The sequence below is a fragment of the Antechinus flavipes genome, chromosome 5 (genome assembly GCF_016432865.1).
Source record: "Antechinus flavipes isolate AdamAnt ecotype Samford, QLD, Australia chromosome 5, AdamAnt_v2, whole genome shotgun sequence".
Classification (NCBI taxonomy): Eukaryota; Metazoa; Chordata; class Mammalia; order Dasyuromorphia; family Dasyuridae; genus Antechinus; species Antechinus flavipes.
The window spans coordinates 70,185,202-70,211,939 of record NC_067402.1 but is presented as its reverse complement, the minus strand read 5'-3'; the positions used below and the strand labels follow the sequence as shown (position 1 = coordinate 70,211,939).

At 32.1% G+C, this 26,738-nt stretch overlaps 1 protein-coding gene across 2 annotated transcripts in view; it reads left to right on the top strand.

Annotated features, from left to right (window-relative positions):
* The window catches only part of CUL2 (cullin 2), a 100,456-nt gene that overhangs the window by 57,590 nt on the left and 16,128 nt on the right, over positions 1-26,738 (top strand). For both annotated transcript variants that reach the window (XM_052000529.1, XM_052000530.1), the window contains 10 exons: positions 1,660-1,756; positions 1,856-1,966; positions 7,815-7,977; positions 8,237-8,361; positions 15,527-15,634; positions 18,960-19,019; positions 19,782-19,910; positions 20,023-20,109; positions 22,042-22,194; positions 23,244-23,321. In XM_052000529.1, the coding sequence (XP_051856489.1) occupies positions 1,660-1,756; positions 1,856-1,966; positions 7,815-7,977; positions 8,237-8,361; positions 15,527-15,634; positions 18,960-19,019; positions 19,782-19,910; positions 20,023-20,109; positions 22,042-22,194; positions 23,244-23,321 (1,111 nt within the window). The remainder of the gene's footprint in view (positions 1-1,659; positions 1,757-1,855; positions 1,967-7,814; positions 7,978-8,236; positions 8,362-15,526; positions 15,635-18,959; positions 19,020-19,781; positions 19,911-20,022; positions 20,110-22,041; positions 22,195-23,243; positions 23,322-26,738) is intronic.

The window sequence follows — 26,738 nt, the reverse complement described above, 5'->3', positions numbered from 1 at the left end:
CAAAACAATGTGAAATTCTAGTTTAAAGAGTTCTTATCTCAAATAGCAAAATTAAACTAATCAGTTTAAGGGTGTGGTATTACTATTCACAAGTTGCAATTACCATTAAAAATAAGCACATATAGGGGCAGGTAGGTGCCACAGTGGGTAGAGCACCAACCCTGAAGTCAGGAGGACCTAAGTTTAAATCTGACTTCAGACACTTAACACTTCCTAGCTTTGTGGCCCTGGACAAGTCATTTAACCCCAATTGCTTCAGCCAAAAAAAAAGAAAAAAAAAAAGAAGCACATATAGGTTTTACTAGTTGAAATCATTTCTAGACTATTGTTATTTATTTCATATGTTGATTGTTAACTATTACTTCTCCCATGTTCCAATAATAGTGTCGGTAGTTTTTTCAGTGCTTCATTTCACTTATGTTCTGAGTTTAGTAAATAAAAGAGAAGATTTTGTTTAAATTTGCCAAAACAAGCTTAAAAAGAAAATAAGGTAAAGCTAATGAAGTTCTGTTAAGGAATTAAAGTAATGTGATTTTTAGTCAAACCCAGTATAAAGATATGGCAATTCCTACAAAGGAGAAAAATACAAAGCATCCTGGACTAATATTAAACATTTAAGCAAAGATACAGTAGATTTCAGCTAATGTTATTTTGACCAGAAAGTATTCTAACACTGGATCTGGATTACAGAATCCTGAGCTACAGTCCAATAATGTTCCTTAATTACTCCTAACCATGAGAGAACCTGCTTCTTATTTCTATAAAAGAGACATTGACATTTCTACTTGATTGGTTAAACTCTTATAATTATTGTATAAAAATTTATAAATGTAAAGAAGTACATTTTAATTGTAATTCTTATTAACCTCTACAATAGAAGAACAAACAAGTGTCTTGGTATTTCTACCTTTATACCTCTGTAGAAAAGGGCAAGATAGCTCAACAGCCCTATACTCCTGGAAAGAGGGAATAACAACCATAATGAAGACTGATGATGTAGAGTATAACCAATCCTGAGGAGTGATGTCGTGATGCTAACCAGTTCATTCCCCTGCCTTTCTAATTTTTGGTGTGGGAATGTTAGTGGACTGGAAGGAACTGTGCGTTTGGGAAGTCAAATGACCTGAATTTGAATCCCAGCCCTTCGACTTGTTTGAGAGGGGGCAAATCACTTTCACGTTCCTGGACATCAGTACTTCATGTATAAAATCAGAGTGTTGCACTAGATGATCTCTAAGGTTCCTTCCAAATATAAATCTATGATTCTATGATCCCTAGAGCAAACACTAAACCTGCTTTATTTGTGTTGATACATAATGCATGTGACTAAGCAACGATATTTTTAAAAGTTCTTAACAATTATTGGATTCCTTGTTACTTGTCAGTGTTATTCATATGAACTAATCTTGTAACATCATTATTTGTCTAGATTCTTCCTTTATAACTTTTAGCAAAATTATGTTTAAACAACTTGATGTTAATGGAGCTATGTTTAATATAGAAAGGTTTAACTGTAGGATGAACATTAATACACAGCATTTGATGCTTATTTTAGTAATTAAATTTAAAAAGTATCACAGGCAGCCATAGACTTTGTTATGGTTTTTTTTTTAATTTACTTGAATTCTCATGAATTTTTTATGCTGTTGCTTATTTTAGTGATCGCTGTGGGGAAGACCCAAATCAAAAAGTAATCCATGGGGTTATTAACTCCTTTGTTCATGTTGAACAGTATAAGAAAAAATTCCCCTTAAAGGTAAAAGACAACTCATTCCTTTTTTAAAAAAATTATGAAAACTTTAATTAAAAACATTATTCTTGTTTTTGCTAATATTTTTTTCATTATTCTATTTAGTTTTATCAGGAAATTTTTGAGTTGTCTTTTCTGACTGAAACAGGGGAGTATTATAAACAAGAAGCTTCAAATTTGTTACAAGAATCAAACTGTTCACAATATATGGAAAAGGTAAGAATTAAAAATATGTTCTATTGAAGATACATTTATATAATAAATGATTACTACAAATGCCACATTTTGAATTATACTTTTTGTTTCTGAAAATAAATGTTCTAGTTTACTGTTACTCAGAGTTTGAACTTGTTTCACATAGCACAGACCTACCAATAATATTTTTTACTGAAAAATTTTTTATGTTTTGTTGATATTGATTCTTTTTTGGTAAATTTTGGTGATTTGATTAATTTGTTATATTATATAAATACCAGAATCATTCTTTACCAAATAGAAAACTATATTCTCTTCTGTAGCAGTGAAGACAGTCTAAGAGAGTTTTGTTTTAAAAACAAATAAAGAGAAAGAAGAAATGATATTATCTTATAGAACAAGATCTTATTTTAGGTTTTCAAATTCTTGGAGCACTGAGATAAGAGAATAATTATTGCTATTAAAATTGTCTTATTTAGTTGGTCATATAGAGTTATTTGATATGTGCTTGCTCAGTATGGGTTCTGTATAAATTTTGATAATATAAATATTGTGGTTCATTCACAGATTTTACAATAATGATAGAATGATTATTAAAAAAGGTTTTAATTAATATTATTTATCTTCTGTAGATAGACATTTCAATACTGCATAAAATAATATGTTATATGGATAAAGGGATTTGGAATTTTGTTTGAAGAAAGACTGTGTAGTCTGACTCGTGATTATACAGTTGTGTAGGCGTAGCCATTTGACATAGTCAAATGAACACTAGACTAAAAATCAGAATATCTCACTGAATTATAGTTTTGGCTTTACTGCTATTGAGCTGTGATAACCTTGTGCAACTATTAGTGAAACATAAGTGGAAACATATGCAAAACTGCAAAGCTAGGGAAAGTTGTATTTGGTTTCCTCATTCTTTGCTTTTTGAACCTTTATTATTCATTATAATGTCTTATTCAACTGCTTCCCAGATTCAAAGTGCCCTTTCTACATGTGCCTTATGTTTCACATTAATAAATGTGACTAATAAGTCATTCTGTAGCACTCTTGCTTTATTACTGTGTCACTGTGGGTTCTCTAGATCAGTCCTGTGCAGCAAATGGAAACTCTGGGCTTCCCCTTGATTTTTAAAGCTTTATTTTCATGAAAGGGGAAGCAGGTTCCATGTGACCTCTGAAAGGTAGCTAGTGCTGGCCTCATATACCTTTCTACTACTTTTTTGTATATCTTTTCATCTTTATTGTATTTCCTTCCCTCCAAGCACCCAGTAATATCATTATCATGTATATCATAGTTAACCAAGGATCATTTGAAGCTATGTAATTAGAATAGCCATAATTGTTTTTTAGGAGTATAATCTCTATTTAAATCAAGGTCTAAGCATATGCCCATAATTGTCCAGAAAGATAATATAAGATACTAGATCAAATGCTTTCTTAAAATCTATTTAATCTATACAAAATTTCCCCAATCTGTTGGATTTTACACACACACACACACACACACACACACACACACGCGCGCGCGCGCGCGTGTGTGTGTTGTGTGTGTGTGTGTGTGTGTGTAGAGAGAGAGAGAGATGGTCTGACACGAAGTGGTTGTTTTTATAATTAAGTTGCTATTTCCTTTTTCTAAGTGATATATGTTTTATTCTTCATTTCTATGCTTTGTTTTTCACAACTCTCTTGTTGCTATTGTTTTTATGTTAAGTTCATACTCCCTATACATTAAAGAAGAACATTTGTACAAAACCAACATTATGGTGGCCAAGTCTTACAGTGTATTCCACTTCCCATAGCCACATTTCATTGAAAGAAGAGCTAGGGGTGGTTTTTTGTTTTGTTTTGTTTTGTTTTTTCATATTAATGTGATTTGTTCTTTTTATTTTAATTTATTTTGAACTTCGAAACCAAATAAAATAAACATTTAGCTTTTCTTTTTAGATAACAAATCCCAGATGCAACTTTTAAAGCTATTTACTTGTCTGTGATTCTTTTTGCTTTTCTTCTGTTCTCTTTTGCACATTTAAATATGTTCCAATAATCTTTTTTTTTTTTTTTTAAATGTCTTATTGATTGTCTTGAGTCTATCACCTTTCAGTCAGGAGATGGATAGCTGCTTCATCATAGTTCCTTTGCAATTGTAGTTGGTCATGGCCCTCATCAGAAGTTTTAAGTGTTGCAGAGTTATTTTTCTTTATAATGTTGTGTAAATTGTTCTCATCGTTCTCATTTCACTATGCATCAGTTTCTACAGCTATTTCCAGGTCTTATATTCCATTACTTTTATATGCCATAATTTGTATAGCTATTCCCCAATTCATGAGCACGATGATCTGTTCTTTTTTTTTTCCTTCAGTAGTATTGTAGTTTTACAATTACATGTTAAGATAGTTCTTAACATTCATTTTTTACCAAGATTTTGAATTCCAGATTTTTTTCTCTTTCCTTCCTTACTTTTCCTTTCTTCAAAATAGCAAGCAGTCTGATATAGATTATATATGTATTAAGCACATTTCCATATTTGTCATGTTATAAGGAAAAATCAGAACAAACAAACAAAAAAAAACCACAAGACAGAAAAAGCAAACAAGCTAAAACAAACAAAAATGTGAAAATAGAATGCTTTAGTCCTCATTTAGTTCTTTCTATATGCAAATGACATTTTCCATCCCAAGTCTATTGAAATTGCAATGACCTGTTCTTGATGAAGCACTGGTAACTCTTTATGATCATTGTTTTTGTTTCCTGATGTTCATGATCACTAGTTCTAGTACCAATAATAACCTGAAATGTAATCACTCTAGATTTGGGGCTCATCAAAGGCAACTAGCCTGTCTTATTGCTTATATGAGGTGTTATCTCCCTGTTAGTTATTTCTGTTTTATCCTTGCGAGTCCAGATTTTCTCTGTGGTCCATTATTGTCAATACATTTAAACAGAATATGAAGTTTTAACCCTTTCTTGAGCCTTTGCTTTTCATAATATAATAAAAGAAGAAAATAAACAAAAGCATTTTAATTGTCCTTAACATTCCTTGCTAACCTCAGCTCATTGATAGTCCTGATATTATTTTTATAGTATTTTGGCATGATTTTTAAAATTATGCTTCATAATTTGTCCTTGTTTTAATCTTATGCATGTGTTTTTAAAATTTTAATTCATAAGTAAATTCCTTGCCAGTCACACTTGTTTTGTCAGACACTACATTTTCTTCTTTACTGAAATTGTTTTTAAATCTTCAGAATTTAATTTTTTCCTTTCAACTTTATTTTTGTTTCCAGCTTCTGTCCCTCATCCAGTTCCCCCACACACACTTTGAGAAGACAATACAAAACACATTACAAAAATGAAGTTTTGCCAAACAAATCCCTACCTTAGCCATATTCTGAAAAAGAAGAAATTTCAATCTGCATTCTGTGTCAATCAGTTCTCTTCCTGGGGGTGGATAGTATTTTTCATAATGAGTCCTTTGGAATTGTTATAGCTCACTGTATGTATCTGAGTTACTAAGTCTTTTAAAATTGATTACCTTTACAGTATGTCTTTATCTTATTAGTTGTCTTAAATCTACTTTTTCATTCTGGATCAGTTAAAATAATTCTTCCCAGTTTTTTTTTTTTTTTAATTATCCCGTTTATCATTTCTTATAGCACTATAGTATTCCATCACATTCACATAGCATATTTGTTCAGCCCTTTCCTTAGTTGATAGGCATCTCCTCAGTTTTCAGTTCTTTGTTGTCACACACACAAAAAGAAACCATAAATATTTTTGTACATATGGATCTTTTTTCTTTTCCTTTGATTTCTTTGGAAATATAGACCGAGGAGTAGAATTGCTTGGTGGAAAAGGTATGCAAAGTTCAATAACTCTTTGGGCATAGTTCGAAATTGTTTTCCAGAATGGAATAATTCACAGTTCCACCTACAGTATATTACTGTACTTATTTTCCTATATTCTCTGTAACGTTAGTAATTCTCCTTTTCTTTCAACTTAGCTGATCTAGGAGTTGTGAATTGGTACCTCAGAGTTCTTTTAATTTGTATTTCTCCAAGTACTAGTGATTTAGAACATTTTAAATGAATATTAGTAACTTTGGTTTCTTCCTCAGAATCTCATTCTCAAGAGTTTCCATCCTTCCTGTGTTGAGTTTTCTTGTGATATTTTAATCCATAGGATCTTATTTTTCTTTTTTCTCTAAATAATTTTGGTTTATCTGTAGTATGGATATATGAACTGTCCCTAGATGCTCTAGTCAAAGCTATTTACGTGTGTGTATGTGTGTGTGTGTGTGTGTGTGTGTGTGTGTGTTGTGTGTTGTATGTGTGTGTTCCAGATTAACTGGAAAACTTGCCATTCATTAAACTTTTCCTTTATCCTTCCTTGCGTTGCCTTTCATTCCTTTTCTTCTGCCTGGAATTCCCTTCTTATTCAATATGTACTGATTTAAATTCTGTCTACTATATAAGGCCATCTTCAAATTCCTTTTTATATAAGAAGCCTTCATTTATTCCCATCCTTCATAATTATATCTCCTTATTAGCTGATCCAAAGTTATTTGGTATCTTTTCCATAGTACTAATATCTTAAATTAAACTATTTATATTCTGTCACTTCTAGTTTCAAAGCTTCCTGCAAATTTTAAGCAGCTAGGTGGGCAGCAGATACAACCCAGGCCTGAAGACAAGAAGATCTGAAGTTCAAATCTGGCCTCAGATGCTTCCTAGCAGTGTGACTCTAGATAAGTCACTTAACCCTGTTTGTCTGAATTTCTTCACCTGTAGAATAAGCTGGAGAAGGATATGGCAAATCTCTCTAGGATTTTTGCCAAGAAAACCCCAACTGGAGTCAGGATTAGTTGGACAGGATTATGTATATTCATATCCTAATGTCTAACAGTATCTTGAGGCAGCTAGATGGCACAATGGATAGAGCACTAGCCCTGAAGTCAGGAGGCCTGAGTTCAAATCTGGCCTCAGACACTTAACACTTCCTAGTGGTGTGACCCTAAGCAAATCACTTAACCCCAATTGCCTCAACAAAAACAAAACAAAAAAACAAACCAAAAAACCCCCAGTATCTTGTATGTGGTAAGCATTCAGGAAATATTTATAGAATTTAATTAATTGACTAATTTAGCATTTTTAGCTTTCCCTTTTATGAAATAAATCTGTTTTGATTTTTTTTTAAATTTTTATTTAATAATTACTTTATATTGACAGAATCCATGCCAGGGTAATTTTTTTTACAACATTATCCCTTGCACTCGTTTCTGTTCCGATTTTTCCCCTCCCTGCCTCCTGTTTTGATTTTTAAAGAAATGGCATTGTTTAGATTTTATAATGTGACAGGATGATTGTGGGGAGATAAATGGAGGTGATATTCAAACCATCTCATTGTATTTCTTTATAATACACTTTTCTTTATAAGTGGTCTCTAACATAGTATAAAGAACATCAGATTTTAAAGTTTATTCTATCACTATTGACAAGTCACTTACCTACTCAGAACTTCAGTTTTTACATCTTTAAAATAGTTATGTTAATAACCATTTACTTCACAGATTTTTGTAAATTTTTAAAAAATAAACCTTAAAGTCACATATACATGTGCATTATTATTATTCATATAACATGAGGTTTGATAGGTCATAGTTCTAACTGTGGTCATAACTTAGCAAATGAAAAGCAAATTTAAATTGTTTTTTTACTACTCTATATTCCTTTCCATATTTGTGTGACTAGTTGATGATTGATAGCTTCCTCACCTTCATTCCACCCCCTCCTCTTAATTTATGTTTTGCCTTATAAAGCAAAGATCAATTCTTACAATTCTTACTATATATATGTATATATCTCTAGGTCCTAGGTAGATTAAAAGATGAAGAAATGCGATGTAGAAAATATTTGCATCCAAGTTCATATAGTAAAGTGATTCATGAATGTCAGCAGCGAATGGTGGCAGACCATTTACAGTTCCTACATGCAGAATGTCACAATATTATCCGACAAGAGAAAAGAAGTGGTAAGCTATACCAAAAAATGTTACGTAAAAATCAGGAAATCAAAATTAATTTTTTGTTGTTTTTACAATTTAATGTTAATACATCTTATCACTTAACTTTGTTATATATTTGGAAGATGTTCTTCAAAGAACTTCATAAATATTTTTTCATATTTTGTAAGGAAATGTAGAGTTTTATATATGAAATCATTTTCAAAAAGTACATCTTAAAAATAATAGGAATTGATGAATTTAACTTAATTTTTTTTTTTTTTTACAGATATGGCAAATATGTACACCTTGCTTCGTGCTGTGTCAAGTGGTTTACCTCATATGATTCAAGAACTACAGAACCATATTCATGATGAGGGTCTTAGAGCAACTGGTAATCTTTCTCAGGAAAATGTGAGTTTTATAAGAACCCTTAGAAAACTTTTCCTTTGATCTCATTTATCACTGAGTCTTAATCTGCTTTCATATGCTACATATGAAAATATGTAGAGAGAAAATAGAGAGAAAACTCTACATTCTTCCTCATCTTGTTTTTCTAATCATTATCATATAATAGTAACAACAATATAGTAATATAATGTAAACATGTAAAATTTAAATATTTTTATAAAGAGAAGTATATTTACATCAATGATTTAGAATCTCTAATAGGATTTCCCCCTTTTAAAAAACAGTGGATAATCCAGCCTTTTTGTTAACATCGGTTTGGGTCTCATAGCAACTGATAGTCAACTTTTGTGGAAGTAGATTAGACTTGCAGTAGTAGCAATAAAAAACAGGGTGAAAAGAGAACAAAGGAATCTCAGTGTTACTCATCACCTATGTTCTGTGATTCTTTTTACAGCATAGTGGCCCTTGTCTCTAAATATGCAACTAGTAGTTTTAGAATTGTTATTTTGATTTATGCTCCCATTATATATATGTGTGTGTGTGTGTGTGTGTATGTGTATACACACACACACACACACACACACACACACACACACACACTAATAAATTAAATTGAGTTTTAGAACATTGTATAAATTATATCTACACTTTGTTCTAACATTTCCTTTTTTCTGAGATTTATGCTGTTAATTGATCATAGGCCTAGCTTCTAGAACCTAAGCTTCCACAGTTACTAGGTTTTTGTCTTTAATAATATCGTCCAGGTATTTTCTTTTTCTTATCTCTATCTGACTTGCAGTCAGATATTTCAGCCCTGTTTTTCTTGAGATCGATTAAGTTGTCTGCCATCCTACATTGGAACAGGAAGGCTCTCCTTAAATGGTTGTTAATGAGCATTGTTGATCTTCCCTTACTGATGATGGAAACTATTTTTTCTTTTAGAAAGTATTATTGTGAAACAGATGTTTTTGTTTTTGGTTCAATTGGTAAGCACTTCTCATATTCACCATGATATTTAGGGCTTACACTTGATATGCATGTTTAATCAAGATGGACAGATCAAACTTCTTGTGTACCTGTGATTCCTCCAACTTTTTGATCATAAATCCAGTTCCCACAGCTAGAGTGAGTTAGTTATTAACCATGCCCCAGGTTCTGGAACTTTGGGCCTTAGGTATGGGAAAAACCAGAATTCTTTGCTTGGTTGACTTTGGCATCAATTCAGTATTGCTAACTATATACTCTGACCTTATTTTGGTAACCAGTGACTTGTCTGTATAGTGCTTCTTTTAATAATTCTCCCCCTTATTTCCCTGAGTTTTAGGGACTTACTTGCCCGGTGTCTATTTCCTACATTGCTTTTGGTTTCGCCCTGATGTTTGTTGTCAGACTTCCTTTGTCCTCACTGCCTTTCTCCTATTTCCTACTGCCAGATTTCTCTCAAGCCATGAATATCTATCTGCCTGATGAAATTTCCATGGCCTTTGCATTTTCTCTACAAGAAGACTCCTAATGCTATTTCTGGCCATTTTTTTTAGCCATCTTTCTGCTGCCCAGGGGATAATCAGTGGGGAAAGCCCTCTCTTCCTTCCATTCTCAAGCTAGTATTAGGTAAGGGTGACCTTTGCAGAAAGATAAAGCATTAGAGTTTAGTTAATTCTATGCTTTTTTCCTCCTTAGAATTTTAGTTTCCTTATCTGAAGGGTTAGATAACATGATCTTTGAAAATCCCTTTTGCCCTAACCATTTTTGATTTTATACTTTTTGCTTACATCATCCTCCCAGATGTTGAAATTGTCATCATCCCTGATTTGGCCCATCCAATTTATGACACAGTTTCCAATAGTAAATAGTCTCCATAAAAATGGCCATTTGTTTATATGTGTAAAACTGGTCTGACTCACCCCTTGATGGCCATCTTTTTATTGCCCTCTCTACGGAAAAAAAGCTCTTCTCCCCTTCTTGGGCCTTCCCTTTCTCTGAGTTCAGTGTCTCTTAAAAAGAGAGCTTCTGGAAAGGGATCTATATTTGTGGCAGCCCTTTTCATAGTGGGTAGAAACTGGAAATTGAATGGATGCCCATCAGTTGGAGAGTGACTGAGTAAATTGTGGTATATGAATGTTATGGAATATTATTCTGTAAGAAATGACCAGCAGGATGAATACAGAGAGGCTTGGAGAGACTTACATGAACTGATGCTAAATGAAATTAGTAGAACCAAGAGATCATTATACTTCAACAACAATACTATATAAGGATCAATTCTGATGGAAGTGACTATCTTTGGCAATGAGAGGATTCAAATCAGTTCCAATTAATCAGTGATGAACAGAACCAACTACACCCCCAGGGAAAGAATACTGGGAAATGAGTATGGACCATAACATAGCATTTGCCCTCTTTCTGATGTTGTTTGCTTGCATTTTATTTTTCTTCCCAGTTATTTTTACCTTCTTTCTAAATCTGATTTTTCTTGTGCAGTAAGATAACTGTTTAAATTTGTATACATGTATTGTATTTAACATATACTTTAGCATGTTTAATGTGTATGGGACTACCTGTCATCTAGGGGAGGAGGTGGAGGGAAGGAGAGGAAAAATTGAAACAGAAGTTTTTGCAAGGATCAATGTTGAAAAATTACCCATGCATCTGTTTTGTCAATAAAAAGCTATAATAATAATAATTTTTAAAAAAAGAATAAAGAAAAAAAAAGAGCTGCCTCTTAAATTTAAATTTCATAGTAAAGTATTAAGAAAATCATTATTCCATTTGTGGTAGAACCTTTAGTTTACTTCTGCTTTCCCTTTTTCTTGATACTGTCTCATCCTTGCCTCCATTCTATAAACAAAAATAGAACAAAAGTAAAAACAAGCATTTGCCAAGTAGTTATCATATGCCAGGTACTGTGCTAAGCCCCATGGAGAAAAAGGCAAAACCCGGTTTCCTCATCTGAAGGTCTCAAAGACCTCCTACTACAGAGGAGCTTGCATTTTAACTAGTTCCCCTTTGTATATCTTTTGGATATTTGGGTCATTGAGAAACAAACTTTAGACAGAAAATCTTCCTCCAGGGTCTTAGGCAGAGGTCCTTAATGTTTTTTGGTATCATGGCCTCTTTACTGATCTGATAAAAGCTTTAGATCTCTTTTCAGAATGTTTTTAAATTCATAAAATAAGACATGGAATTACAAGGGAAACGTTTGGTTGAAATGGGATTATCAGAACACTGAAAAAAAAATCAATTTAGTGTTACTACAGTTCACCAAACTAATTCACCTGGCATGTTCTTATACTCCTTAAACTGTTGGCACTCTTCCTATTTTCAGGTAAAACTTATGTCACCTCCCTAAGACTAAAGTGACTGAGTGTCTTAGTCTTGCTCAGGGACTTCAATATTTCTTGTCCTGAGTCTGTGGGAAATGGAAGCTTAGGACAAGGTTTGAATTTCAGTTTTGCTTCTTGTTTATATGACAAGTCACTTTACTGCTGTACCTCAGTTTGTTCATCTGTAAAATGATAGGATTGGATATTATAACCAACATTTGTAAAGCTGTTAGTCAATACATATTTAATAAGTGCATCCCATGTGCTGGGTATTATATAAGTGATAGGGATATGGATAGGAAAAAAGTAAGTCCCTGCCTTCAAGGAGCTTATAACCTATTGTGGGAAGACAACATATGAAAGAAAGTTGAAAATTAGGGGGTAGGAGGAGAAGGCTGGGTTGAAAGGAGATACCTGGTACAAGGACATGGAAAAGCCAAAAAAAAAAAAAAATCCAAATAAATGCTTCTGAAGAAGTCAAAAGAAGTACAAAATGAGTATAGCTAGATAGGAAATGAGACATCCATGATGACCATGACCAATGTTTGTAAAAGCACTTAGTGCCATTCTTGAAACATAGTAGCTACTTAGTAAATGCTTGTCCCTTTCCCTAAACTATAGAGAAGTTTTATTTCAACTGTAAATCTGAGCTTAGGAATGCTGCCTCTTTATTTCATTTTAGTTTAGTTGTATGGAGGTCCCACATATTTTGAGGTGTAGATGGAGGCCCAATGTTTATTTATCCTTTGTGAAGAATGCAGTACTTCAAGTAAGTAGTAATAAGGAAGTGCTACAAGTCTGAAAGATTGTAACCACATTCATACTTAGGCTGCTTGATTTCCCTGTCCATGGTGCAGCATTGGTAACCCAGAAGTTGGATTGTATCTCCGTCACATGTATAATAGGACTTTGAAAATCTTGCTTGCTTTAAGTAGCTTGTTGCTCTATTTTATGATAATTTTTTTTGTTCCTTTGGTGCTACAAAATTTCAAGATGCCACCCATTTACAAAACACCATGGCCCTGATTTCTCAGATCTTATTGCTGTTCTGGATTCTATCCTAGCATATAATAGATTATATTTAGTGACAGCTAATTGTCACAGTGGATATAGTACTAAGCCTAGAGTCAGGAAGGACTGTATTCAAATCTATTAGTATTTTTAATAGCTTTGTATCCAAGGGGAAATCATTTAACCTTCATTTTCTTCAGTTTTTTCCTACTGTAAAATAAGTATCATAATAATGCCTGCCTCTCAGTCATTGTGGGTATCAAATAAGATAAAATTTGTAAAGTACTTAGCACATTGTCTGGACTTAGTCTATTCTTAATAAATCCTTTCTTCCTACCACCCTCCCTCTTTTCTTTCCTTCCTTTTCCCCTTCCTGCCTTCCTTTCCTTCTTCTCTTTCTTCTACCCATCCATCTGTCAGAGTTTAAAACATGATAGGTATTGTAGTTCAATACTCAATACTATTCATTCATGCAGTTGAAGTGAATTTTAGAGCTTACTTTTGAAATTTTTTAAAACAATGAAATTTGTATTATCTTTGCCATGTAAGAAAGAATGATTACAAGTTTATACTTAGATGAATGAGTAAAAGAAAGGGAAGGTATCAAGGTTTCCATTTTTTTCCCTTTATGTTTTAGGCTGATGTTGTATCCCTTTTATCTTTATCATGTAGTAAAGTCACTTACTTATAATAATCAGATGCAGCAGTTATTGCCATGATAGCTTTATTTAACTCTTTCCAAAATTCCTTTTTTCCTCCCTTCATTATTATTTGTCACTTAAAAAAAAATTATGTATACTGTTACTTATAGCCAACACTTCTCCCTTAGAATTGAACATAGCATTATCAAAATTGTCTCTGGATAAGCTTCACCCCAAACAAGAAAGGAGAAAACAACTCTTACTCCTTGTAGAAGTAGGAGGTCAACAAATATAGAGCATTGCATATTTTTCAGATTTTATGGGAAGGGAGGGAAAGAATTAGAATTTTCAGCTCTGTAAAAGCAAAAGATAGTCATCTCTAAGTTGGGTGGGGGGAGACAAGAAAAAAAGAAATTTATATGAAAATTTTGTTATATGTTGGAAAAGAATAGCAAGTTTTGCATAATAGATTTGCATCTTTTTTATTTTATTATGCATCTTTTTTAGTTTACTATGTTATGGAAATGCCTATTTTATTTAAAAAACATCTTTAAGTAGGGAAACTAAAAGACAGGATCTGTAATAATAAAGCAGATAATTTTGTACCCTTGAATATTGGAATTTAACACTTTATGTGTCTTCTCTTGACCACTAGTGTTAGGATCATCTTAATCATAACATTTTAACAATTTATCCAAGCATTCCTTAAGTTGCCTCATCTTAATCATAACATTTTAACAATTTATCCAAGCATTCCTTAAGTTGCCTCCTGTGTGCTAGGCACAGTGCTTAGGAAGGACCTTAGAAGTAATAGAGTCCAACTCACATATTTAAATCTATCAACAAATATTTGTTTAGTGCTTGCTTTGTGAAAAGCATTACATATAAATAAGGGGAAACAAGCCCATGTGACTTAAGTCATATATCTAGTTAATGGCAGTACAGTAAGTAATCTTGATATGTTGAATCTAATGATCTTTCCATTAGTTTAGTATTAATTCTTATTTGATAGTGTCCACAAGCATTCTTTATTTTTCAAATAGTTTTTTCCCCCAATTACATGAAAATAGAATTTTAAACATTTTTTTAAAATTTGAGTTCTAAGTTCTCTCCCTTTCTCCCTTTTCTCTCCCTGAGACAGTAAATGATCTAATATAGATTAGACATAAGTAATCTTTTAAAACATGTTTCCACATTAGTCATTTTGTAGAAGAAAACTCAGAAAAAAAAAATGAAAGAAGGAAAAAACCAATTGGTCTGTATTCAGACTCCATCAGATCTTTCTCCAGAGACAGATAGCATTTTTCATTGTGAGTCCTTTGGGGTTGTCTTAGATCATTGTATTTCTGCGAAAAGCTAAGTTTGTCATAGTTGATCTTCACACAATCTTGCTGTTGCTTTATACCATGTTTTCTTGGTTCTGCTCACTTCACTCTGCATGAATTCATATAAGTCTTTCCAGGTTTTTCTGAAATCATCCTGCTAATCATTTCTTAGAGCACAATTATATTCCATTACAAATCATAAACCACAACTTGTTCAGCTATTTCTCAATTGCTGGACATTCCCTCAATTTCTAATTCTTAGCCACCACAAAAAGAGCTGCTATAAAAATTCTTGAACAAAAAGGTTCTTTTTTTCCTTTTTTAAAAATTCTCTTTGGGATACAGAACTAGGAATAGTATTGCTGGATCAAAGGGTAGACACAGTTTTTTTACCCTTTGGGCATAGTTCCAAATTATTCTCCAGAATAGTTAAACAGCTTCTAACTCCTTTCAGTAGTGCATGAGTGTCCTAATTTTCCTATATCCCTTCTAGCATTAATCATTTCCCTTTTCTAATATATGTGATAGGTGAAAGATAATACCTCAGAATTGTTTTAATTTCCATATTAAATCAGCAATCAATATTAATTTTTTTTTAGCTCTTGCAAAGAAATATTTTGTCAGATACCAGTCAATTGATGAAAATGCCTATTCAAAGATATTTTGAAGCATTTCTCAAATACTTTAATATATTGTTGGCTATTCACATAAAAATTGCTGAGATATAGTTTCTTTGGAAAATGCTAATGTGTCTTTACATAGTATGTTTTTTTTATAATAGCTTGCTTAGAAAAATTTACTTTTAAAATTAGTTGAGATATCAGTATAGTTTAATTTATATTATTTGATTTATATTGAATCTTTATAGATGCCAACTCAATTTGTGGAATCAGTTTTGGAGGTGCATGGTAAATTTGCCCAACTTATCAACACTGTTTTGAATGGTGATCAGCACTTCATGAGTGCCCTGGATAAGGTAATTTTTATAATGTATAAAACAAAATTGCATAACTTTATCATATGTCATACTGTACCTGAATTATTATGGATTAGTGTTCATGTATAGCTTGATGGTGACAGTGTTAATGATGTTTTGAGTAAAATGATGTGCTATAGTATACATAGCATTGATATGGCCTGGACTAGTCATAGAAATGAACAATTAAAGTTTTAAAAGTCAAAGAGACACTTTAACTTGTTAACTAGCTTTTAGATTTGTTCAAAATTTAAAAATTAGAGGAATCTGACTATAATAAATCAAAATAATTCCTATCTGTTTTGAGTTAACAATTCATAATTTCTGTAAATAATTATCCCTCTGTGTCTTGATAACATCGATCTTCCTTTGGTAGCTTCCTTGATTTTTCTTTGTATTTTGGGGCTCATTTATTATGAATAAATAAGTTCCTGGGCAATATATATATAGACCTGTGCCCATTTGTACATAGATTTAGGTATCTTCAAAATAACCAAATTCCATTCTTTAATGGAGTGACAATCGTTTAGATTTCTATAGCACTTTAAAATTTTAAAAATCTTAGAAAGTTTTTGAAGAAGATATAGCACAAGTAGTAATATCTACATTTTATTATAGCAGGAACCTGTAGCTGAAGTAATTTAAATGATTTGTTTATGGCCAGATGACTAATCAGTATTATATGAGACTTCAACCCTAGTATCCTTACTTCATGATTTTTCTATCGTGTCGTACCTACTCGTTTAGTAAACCTTTGTGGAAGGGTATTGGTTTCAGGTAGAATTTAGTTCATTTTTAGTGAAATGTGGTGTTTATGAGATTCCCATAGATATGTGGCTAGAAAAGTTTAAGTTATGATGATTTTAGATGAATAAATAATTTTTACTTAGGTATTGAATTGGTACATAAAACATAAAATAGTCATGTCTGTAAATAAAGTTTTTTTTCTTCCAATGTTTATTGATGGATTTGATTCCAAAGCCCTTTAATTTATTTAGTAGTCAATCAGTTCATCAAACAACAAGCATTTATTAAACATTTTTGATGTTCAGGTACTAGGATATAAATATAAACAATATTTGATGAACGTGGCCCTCTTCAACAATGCGAATGAACCAAATCAGTTCCAATAGAGCAGTGATGAATTGAACCGGCTACACCCAGTGAAAGAATTCTGGGAGATGACTATGAACCACTACATAGAATTTCCAATCCCTCTATTTTTGTCTGCCTGCATTTTTGATTTCCTTCACAGGCTAATTGTACATTATTTCAAAGTCCAATTTTTTTTGCACAGCAAAATAGTTGTATGGACATGTATACATATATTGTATTTAACTTATACTTTAAATTATTTAACATATATTGGTCTACCTGCCATCTGGGGGAGGGGGTGGGAGGAAGGAGGGGAAAAGTTGGAACAAAAGGTTTTGCAACTGTCAATGCTAAAAAATTACCCATGCATGTATCTTGTAAATAAAAAGCTATATAATTAAAAAAACAACAACAGTAAATCAAGCCCTATTCTCAAGCATCTTATATTCTAACAACTCTCTCAGGGTACTGGTAGTAACCCTTTTAAGGTCATATACTCATATTACCCTCCACTGTTCACATAACTCTTAAGAACTCCATTCACCCTACTTCTTGTTAAACAATATTCATGATCATACCCTTAATCATGAAGTATTTACTAATAGAAAAGTAATATTCATAACAGGCCACTTGTGACCCTTTCTTAAGCTATAAATAGTATTAGAGAACACGATGAAGGTTCTCCACTCAGATCTTCATATTGTAGAGCTTGCTTATTCTTCTAGTCATCAGAATTTGCCTCTAAAGCAGCCCTATAGTCTTTTTCCATTAGTCATCCATCTAGTCAAAGATGCTGCTTTGGTGTCTATCTCTACTCTGCTTTCTGCTTTTGTCAGTTTCTTAATTCTGGTCTTTTGGCTTCTCTATGATATTTTTTAACATTGATTTTGACCTCCTGATTCCTTGGTCTCCTCTGTCTCTCTTGTTTTACCTTCAAGTTTCTTCTAATGTAGTGACTCACTTTTAGCTTAAATTGAGATATCCACAATTTACATTTCCATCAAATATGACACAGTTAGTATGCAATTTTGCCATTGTCCCCAAATGATTCTTTGATTTATAATTTAATGGCTTTAGACTTCAATGTCGTAAAAAGCAGTCACATATAAAATGATGGCTAGAAAAACAAACAAAAAAAGCAGCTATTGTTACAATAAGTAATTACTTTTATCTCTAAAACGATGTTCACTCTGATCCTTTTGGAATACATATCTTTCTTTAAATATTTTCATCTGATGATATGGGTTTTTTTTATGCCTTTGGTATTCCCATTTTATCAATATTCCCAGTATCCTTTCCCCCTCTGATTGGAAGGTAAGGCAAAGAAGGAACAAGATCTTCCCAATCTTCACTTACAGAGAGCTCTCACAGCCATCCATCTCTTCATTTCTCACCCAATTATAGCCTTTTGGATGGTGCTGTATCATGAGCATTCCCTCATACTGAGTACACACACACACACACACACACACACACACACACACACTTTTAACTTCCCTTTTTGTGCTGTTTTTTTTTCCCATTTGATATTAGGTGCTTATCATGTGCCTGGGCATACTAGAGAAAACAAGTGCAAAAAATGAACCAATTCCTACTCACAGTGAGCTTACATTATAGTGAGGAGAAAATAGGCACATAGAAATCTATACACAGCATCAATATAAAATTAATAAGCATAAATTTGTGCAAGGTAATTGAATTTAGGATAGTTCAGGAAGGAGGGCTCTAGCAATTTGAGGGATTAGGAAAAATTTCATTCAGTAAGATTTCATAGCGTATGAGCTACATCTTCAAGAGAAAGTCATAATAATGACATGCATTAAGGAAGGGGAGTGTATTCTAGATGTAGAGAGCAAACAATACAAAGGGATGGACATGAGATATTATGAATGAGAAACAAAAAGAAGGCCAGTCTTACTGGATCAGAGAGTGCAGGAGGGAAAGTAATCTCTAGTGAAGCTAGAAAATATTGGTTGGAGTTGTGTTGTGTAGGGCTTTAAAACAAAGCTCAACAGAGAAGTTTATGTTTGATATTGGACACAAGAGGAAAGCATAAGAGTTGAATGAGTAAGGCTATAACTTGGACCTGTACTTAAAGAAAATGACCCTAACATCAAAGGTAAGATAGACTAATGGGGAGAGACTTTGAGCAGGCAGACCATTACAATACTGCTGCAATAATCAAGGGAAATATTAATTTTCATATCTCTTATTTTGTATTTCTATATAGGCTCTGACTTCAGTAGTAAACTATAAAGAACCCAAAGCTATTTGCAAAGCGCCTGAACTGGTAAGGAGGCAATTATTTCATTATGCCTAACTAACAAATGTGAGAAAATTCAAAATGTCACTGTTAGCAAATATTATATTTTTTCCATCATTTTAGCTTTTTTGAGATAAAGTAATCGTTACATATTAAGAATAGAGATCAGAACTTATGGCATTCTTTAATCTGTTGTTTGAACAAATGAATTTCTATATTTTATGTATACTCTTAGGCTACTACCCAATCACAAAAGGAAATTTAAGATGTTATGTTTTTAAAAGAAGATATGACTGACTTTGAATCAGTTTTTTTTTTTTTTTTTTTGCATAGTTCCTTACACATATCAAACTTAGCTTGGTAAATTTATTTCATCTTAAAATTTTGAATTATTTAAAATATGATAAATTGGGGCAGCTAGATGGCAGTGGATAGAACACCAGTCCTGAAGTCAGGAGTATCTGAGTTCAAATATGGCCTCAGATACTTAGCACTTCCTAGCTGTATGACTCCAGGCAAGTCACTTAACCCCAATTGCCTCAGCCAAAAAAAAAAAAAAAAAAAAAAAAAAAGGTAAATAAATGTGTTTATTCTTTGATTTTCTTCTTTTTAAATATATATTTGGGGAAAGTAAAGTATATATTTTTCTGATTTATTTTGTATCATGTCCTGTATAATGCCCTCATAATGGAATGTATATCTCACTTATAATCTTATTTATGAATAAGATTTGATATATATGTGTTAGTTTACTAATGATTAATAAATTTTTTTCAATTTTTTTTTGAGCTGGCTAAGTACTGTGACAACTTGCTAAAAAAATCAGCAAAAGGAATGACTGAAAATGAAGTGGAAGACAAGCTCACCAGCTTCATTACTGTTTTCAAATATATTGATGATAAAGATGTTTTTCAAAAGGTAAGCAACAATTTGATAATAAAAAATTGTTGTAAAGTTTTTTTTTGTCATTTTTAAAGTATGCAAGAATTTGAAATGACCATTAAGTAACCCCTTCTTTTCCTTCCAATAGTTTTATGCAAGAATGTTGGCCAAACGTTTAATTCATGGCCTGTCTATGTCTATGGATTCTGAAGAAGCCATGATCAATAAATTAAAGGTAACATAAAATCCACTCTTTTTGAATAATATATCAGTATTATGTAGTAATTCTTCACATTGCTTAAAACTATTTTCATAATAGATATATTCATGTCTGAAAAGAAATTTATGAAACAAATTTTAAATGTGTATTCACTTTATGTAAGGTTTCTACAATCTATTAAAAAAAACTCACCTAAAGATTCTTTGAAATTGCATCTTTTTAGAGTGCAATTCAATTAAGGCATTTTTCCCCATCCATTACAAAATCATTTAATTTGCTATTAAAAACTGATATCTTACTCACTTTTTATTTGTAATATATCTGAAATTTTTTGGTTTTTTTGCTAAGGCAATTGGGGTTAAGTGACTTGCCCAGGGTCACACAGCTAGGAAGTGTGGAGTGTTAAGTGTCTGAGGACAGATTTGTACTCAGGTCCTCCTGACTTCAAGGCTGGTACACTGTCCAGTGCACCAACTAGCTGCCCCTGTCTGAAAATTTTTAAAACAAAATTGGATATTATGGTTTACTATTTTAATAGGATGTAAAGAATGACTTTGGAAATAAGGATTATTTCATTATTTATATTTATACCACCATAGCCTAGCACATGACAGTAACTTAGTAAATGTTTGTTGATTGATTCACTGGTAATGTTTCATATTTAGCATCAGTCAGAATACTTTACTCTATAGAAAAGAGTTAGAAATAATATTTTTGTGCCATCCTCATGTGGAAATACTGTTACTCTTTTCATCAACATGGTATGTATTTATTTGTTTTATGCAACAATGGAGTTTATTTAGTCATCCATTCATTCTCATATCCATCCTTTTTATCCTTGTGATACCTCTCTCTTAGATTTGGGATTCAAAGATGGCTTTGAAATCTGTTGGGTTTAGACCAATTTAAAACAGATTTACTCTTTATGGCATATTTATCATGTCCTTTCTTAGTAAAAATTACAGAAATTACCATTCCCTTTAACCTAGTAATTTGGTTATGTGTTATGTTCCCTGAGAATATTATAAAAAAGTAAATGAGCTCTCTGTTTAAGCATTTTTATTAACATTATTATTAACATTATTAACATTAATAATAAATTTGACATATATAAAGGTACAACAATAGAAAAATAATGAAATAAAACTCATGTTATAGAACTCTTACAATGCAATTAAGATTGGCACATATGAAGAATATTAAGACACACTGGAAAGACATTTAAGAAATGGGCAAGTCAAAAAAAGCAAAGTCAGAACAAGGAAGTACACAGGAACTATGACAAGATAAAAAGTAAATGGAAAGAGATACAAAGGATTTTGATGGAATCATAGAGGGAATGACTAAAAGATTAAGGAGTTATGCATTGAACTTCATTAATTTAAATGTAAATTGATATAAGGCAAGTCCATTTGGTTGTATTTTCTTTAATATTAAGATCATAATAAATCATTTAAAGGATAAAAATATTTTGCACTCTGTTTTAAAAGATATATGCCCAATGTATTTTTTCTTTTTTTTTAATCAACTGGAAACATGACACTTTTCTCATTTTGTGTCTGTATTCAATTCAATAACATTTATTAAGTACATACATATTATAGAATATTTATTTCTTCCCAGTAACTGATATTTTTATTGGTAATATGATAAATTGATGTATTTTTTTTTCAAGTGTATAGTCATCTGTTTAATTTTTTTATTAAGTCACATTTCAATTTTATTAGATTACCTGGGGAAATAGTATTTCAGAAGTAATCATCTTACATTTGTTTTGAAAATTAAGAGTATTTTGGTTTGAAAACAATTAGTATGGCAATTCAGAGGGTATTTCTTTATAGGGATGTGCTATTCATCTTTATGACCTGACAAATGACAGATTTTTTTAAATTAATCCCACCCAAATCTTTTCATGTTAAATAATATTTTTAAAATCTATCATTATAGCAAGCCTGTGGATATGAGTTTACAAGCAAACTCCATCGAATGTATACAGACATGAATGTCAGTGCTGATCTTAACAACAAATTCAACAATTTTATAAAAAACCAGGACACTGTAATAGATCTGGGAATTAGTTTTCAAATATATGTGCTACAGGTATGAATAAATATTTATACTGAATTAATTTAAAATATTGTTAGTAATTTCCTGAATGAATGAAAATTATTTGTGAAGCACTTTCTATGTGCAAAGCACTCTGCTAAGCCTTGAGGATACAAATAAATATCAGACTTTCCCCTTCTCTCAAGGAATTCATGCATTTATTGGGGAAAATATCATATATAGAAGGGCACAACTCTAGGGCACATAAAAAAGTCTGATACTCATTAAGGTAGGATATCAAGGCAGATGGCAGTGGCTAGGGACCTTAAGTACTTAATAGGTTAGATGGCAGTGCCCAACAGTAATCAGGAGAGTATTGCAGGAAGGTTTTGATAAGGTCGGTGGTCTTCCATCTTAGAGAAAGAATTGTATTCATTGACTCCTTTTTCATCTAAATGGTATGAATAGCCAGGTGTGTGTGTGTGTGTGTGTGTGTGTGTGTGTGTGTGTGTGTGTGCATGCGCATATATATGTACAGGAGTCTAACCAACCAGTTATTATTTGCTTTTGAATTTAGAATGGGGGAATGTCCCTAAGGATTGAAGTGAATTAGAGGGCTCTCTTGGTTCTCTCCCAAAGATATAGGGATTGGGGATAAGAAGCAGTGTTCAGTGATAGAAAGAGAAAGGAGAGCTTTGGGGATGAGGTTTCCTGAATTGTTTGCTACAGCAGACTCTTCATCACTGATGAAATCTGGCAGAAGGCATCTTCAAGTGGAAAATGAAAAGGGCCTTTTCATTGTCTAGTCATAGACAATCCAAGAGTATCCAAGAGCAGTCATGGTGTAGGACACTAAATATGTTTTAGTGTAAAAATCAGTGTATTTTTCTTTTAAATTTATATTATTTTTATTTAAAATATATTATGTTAGGACAAATTTTTACTTTTTACATGATTTGGGAGAAATGCTTTTGGGTATTAAGTAATATAACTTACTGTCAGGCTTTAAAAGGGACACAATTTTGGTTACAAATTTATCTACATTTACTTTAATGTTAAATTATAAACCATTCAACTTTAAAGATGATTTTTTTCTTCTTCAGGCTGGTGCATGGCCTCTTACTCAATCTCCTTCCTCTACATTTGCCATCCCTCAGGAACTGGAAAAAAGTGTTCAAATGGTAGGTTAGCTGAAAATTCTGGAAGTTTTTAATGATTTATGTCTTTACTGCTCTCTTAATTTATTAAACAGCTGATCTATCTTCTGATAAAAATTAGTTTTAAAGCTGGAATATTATTGGGGTTATATTCACACAAAGAAACTACTACCTTTTTTATAATCTGTTTATAAAATTATAAAATAAGAGTAAAAAACAGCCCAGGCAGCTTTTTCTGAGGAATTTTTTAGTTTCCATAGATTGTAATATCTATATAATTCTGATTTTTGATATCAAAAGTGCTAACAAAAAAATCAACTATTGGAAAAATACTTCTCTGAAATAATCTTTTTTTTGTTAAGATATATAATATAGCATATCAAACATTTAATCTGTTGAATATAAGAAAATTATGAAAATTACAACTAATGTTTGCTTTACCTTCTATGTTGCACTGAAATTATTTACACTATTTTGGTGCCTCATTTTCTCTTATTTTAGGTTATTATATTTCCTGTTTTAAATTTTGGGTAAGTGCATATTAAGAAAGATAAACAGGTTTTCTTTTAATAGATTGATCAGATCTCTTAACCTAAGTTAAAATTATTTTTAAAAGCAGTTAAGAAAAGCAATTAAGCTTTGTACCTGAATGATATATCTTATTTGTCCTTTGTTCTAGAAAAGGACTATGACATTAGGAAGGTTATGTCATGACATGCAAATGAGTTGGATTTAAGTGCAGTCACCAGCCTCACTTTCTCCTCTGGAGCCATTTGAGTCCATTGTCAAGTATAGATCAGAATGATTAGAGATGGCCTTAAAAGAGGCCATTCTTTGATTCATTTCTTACCTAGCCTTACTCATTGGTTGGGCAGTTGCCTCAGTTCAGTTGAGATCTAGTAAAGGCCTGAGTTTAAAAAAACCAAGGTGACTTACATACACAAATACATATATAAGTATATACATATACATACATGTATGTGTGTATATGTGCTATTTACATTCACTCTTGAGTCAGTAGGGCCCAAACAGTGACCAAATGGGGCCTTTTTTGGGACTTATTGTTGTCCAATCAATGAAAATCAGAATGATTTGGGTTTAAAGCATTGTTCTTACAAGAGAAATCTAGCCAGTAAACCTCAAGATATCTATAAGGTTTCAGTAATCAAAATTTGTATTTCTTTGGACAGAGCACCCATAGCCCAAGGGTCTCATACCCCTATGTGGACAGAAGGAAGGAAAAAAAAGAAGGCAAAGAAAAGAAAAGAAAATTTGGTGGTTTTGGTTTTAAAAGGGAAAGAATACTCCTAATAAAAAATAGTAAGGGGGAAAAAAACTCCTAAGGGCATTTATGGATGTTGTTAGAGAAGCTTAAATAAATGGAAAGAGTACAATCAAGTTCTGTTCTTAGATTTGACAGAGAGTAGAAATAGAGACAGCAATCTCAAGCTTTGTCATAGACTGAGCCTAAGACTTAGAGGGCATTTAACTATATCATGATAGTGCTTTCTTAATACAGATCAACAAACTGTAAGAAACATGTAATTCAGGAGCCATTTATTAAGCTCTTGCTCTATACAAAGCACAGATTAGAAAAGATATATTATCAAGAGTCATTCTTTGCTTACACAAGGTAGTTTCAGTTATCTGAGCATCTGCTGGAGGTTTCTACTTAAAAATAAAACACCTTAATTTGGTTTTTTAATGATTTCATGCTTTAGAAAGTAAAGAAAACAATCACCCTATCTGCCACTTCACTTAATTTTGATCAAAAGATCCTTGGGCAGAAAGTGATCATATTATAGAACATTAGATCCATTCTACCTTAGATTTGAAGAAAACAGTTGTTAGAAAGTTAAGAAAAATGATAGATGTAGTCCTTGATCATATGTCCCTGATTCAAGGAAAGAATGCTCAGTGATTGAAGACAAAAAAAAAAAAAAAAAAAGTGATGCAGTGGTCAGAAGTGCCAGCGAAACAGAAAAGAGAATGGGTTAACCAGAGAAAGAGATGACTTTATAGAGTTAACTTTCTGATGAGCTTATCTTAAAAGAATTAGCATGAAAGATTAAAATTGAAGTAAGGCCATGAAAATCAAGGGTTGGTTGTTGTTGTTAAAGATGCCATAGAAAGTTAAACCCAAGATTTAGTTGTGCTATGTTTAAAAAAAAAAATACTGTGGAAAACTGTAGAAGGCTGAAACTCTTGAGTTTTCATTTTCTGTAATGGAAATAAGCTTGAAGTCTTTCCAGTAAAAACAGGAGTGAAACAGAAGTGTCGATTATCGCCAGTATTATTCAGCAGAATAAAATTTAAAGTTACTTGAAGTAATTAACAGCTTTAACAAAGTTGTAGGATATAAAATAAATCCACATAAAATCACAAGCATTTTTATCTTTTACTGGCAAAGCTCAGCAGCAAGAGATAAAGAAATTCCATTTAAAAAGAATGGGAAACCCCAGGTATAGTTGAGCTGAAAGAATGTATCTATCTTCTTTAAATGACGCTAAGTCTCTGTCAAGGTCCAGATGCATTATGAGCAAGAGACTGAAAGCATTTACAAATGTGGCCACTCAGCTACTACCAGTAACCTTTGAGGGATTATGGAGAACAGCAGAAAAGCAAAGTCTTTAATTTTCAAAAAGAAAACAGAAGTGTTTTTTGAAAACATAACTAGTCAGCTTGAAACCAGTTTCCAGCCAAAATTTGGGTCTGGATTGTAAAACATGGTTAGTGAGCCCTTAAAGAAAGTCATCACTGAGACAAATTATGCCAAGCTAACCATTTTCTTTTTTGATAATGTTATTAAATTCTTTCGAAGGAAAGCTATAAAATATGTATCTGAATGTCAGGAAGTTATTTAGCAATATCTTTCATGATATTCTTATGAACAAGATCAAGAAGTATGGACCAGATCATAAATAGTAAAGGCAAGTCTTAATTTAATGAATTTATGTCACCTGGAGGAAGACCTATAGTGCTAATGCAGTAAGATTTTGACCTGATCCTTGTCAATATTTTTATAAAAGATAATAGAAAAAGCAGCACTCATGTGGAAAAGATAATTGATCCTATTGCATGGTCATCAGAATACAAATAAAAATTCTGATAGGCTCAAACAATGAGCTGAAACAAGATGAGATATAATGGTCAAAATAGGAGGCTCAAAAGAAAAATCAAATGCATAAATACAGTATTGGTTTGATGTAGATCATATTAAAAAAACAACAACAACAACAATCCGAAGTATCCAAGACATGGATGCAGAGACACAGGATCTGGAGCTGGAATCATATTTGAGGAATAGCAAGGAAGCCACTGTAACAAAATCTTGGAGTGAATGGAGAGGAGAAAATATAGGAAGGGGCCAGTTTATAAGATTAAATCCAGAGAATTTTATCTTTGATTCTGGAAGGAAAGAAATAATTTTTAAAGCATTGA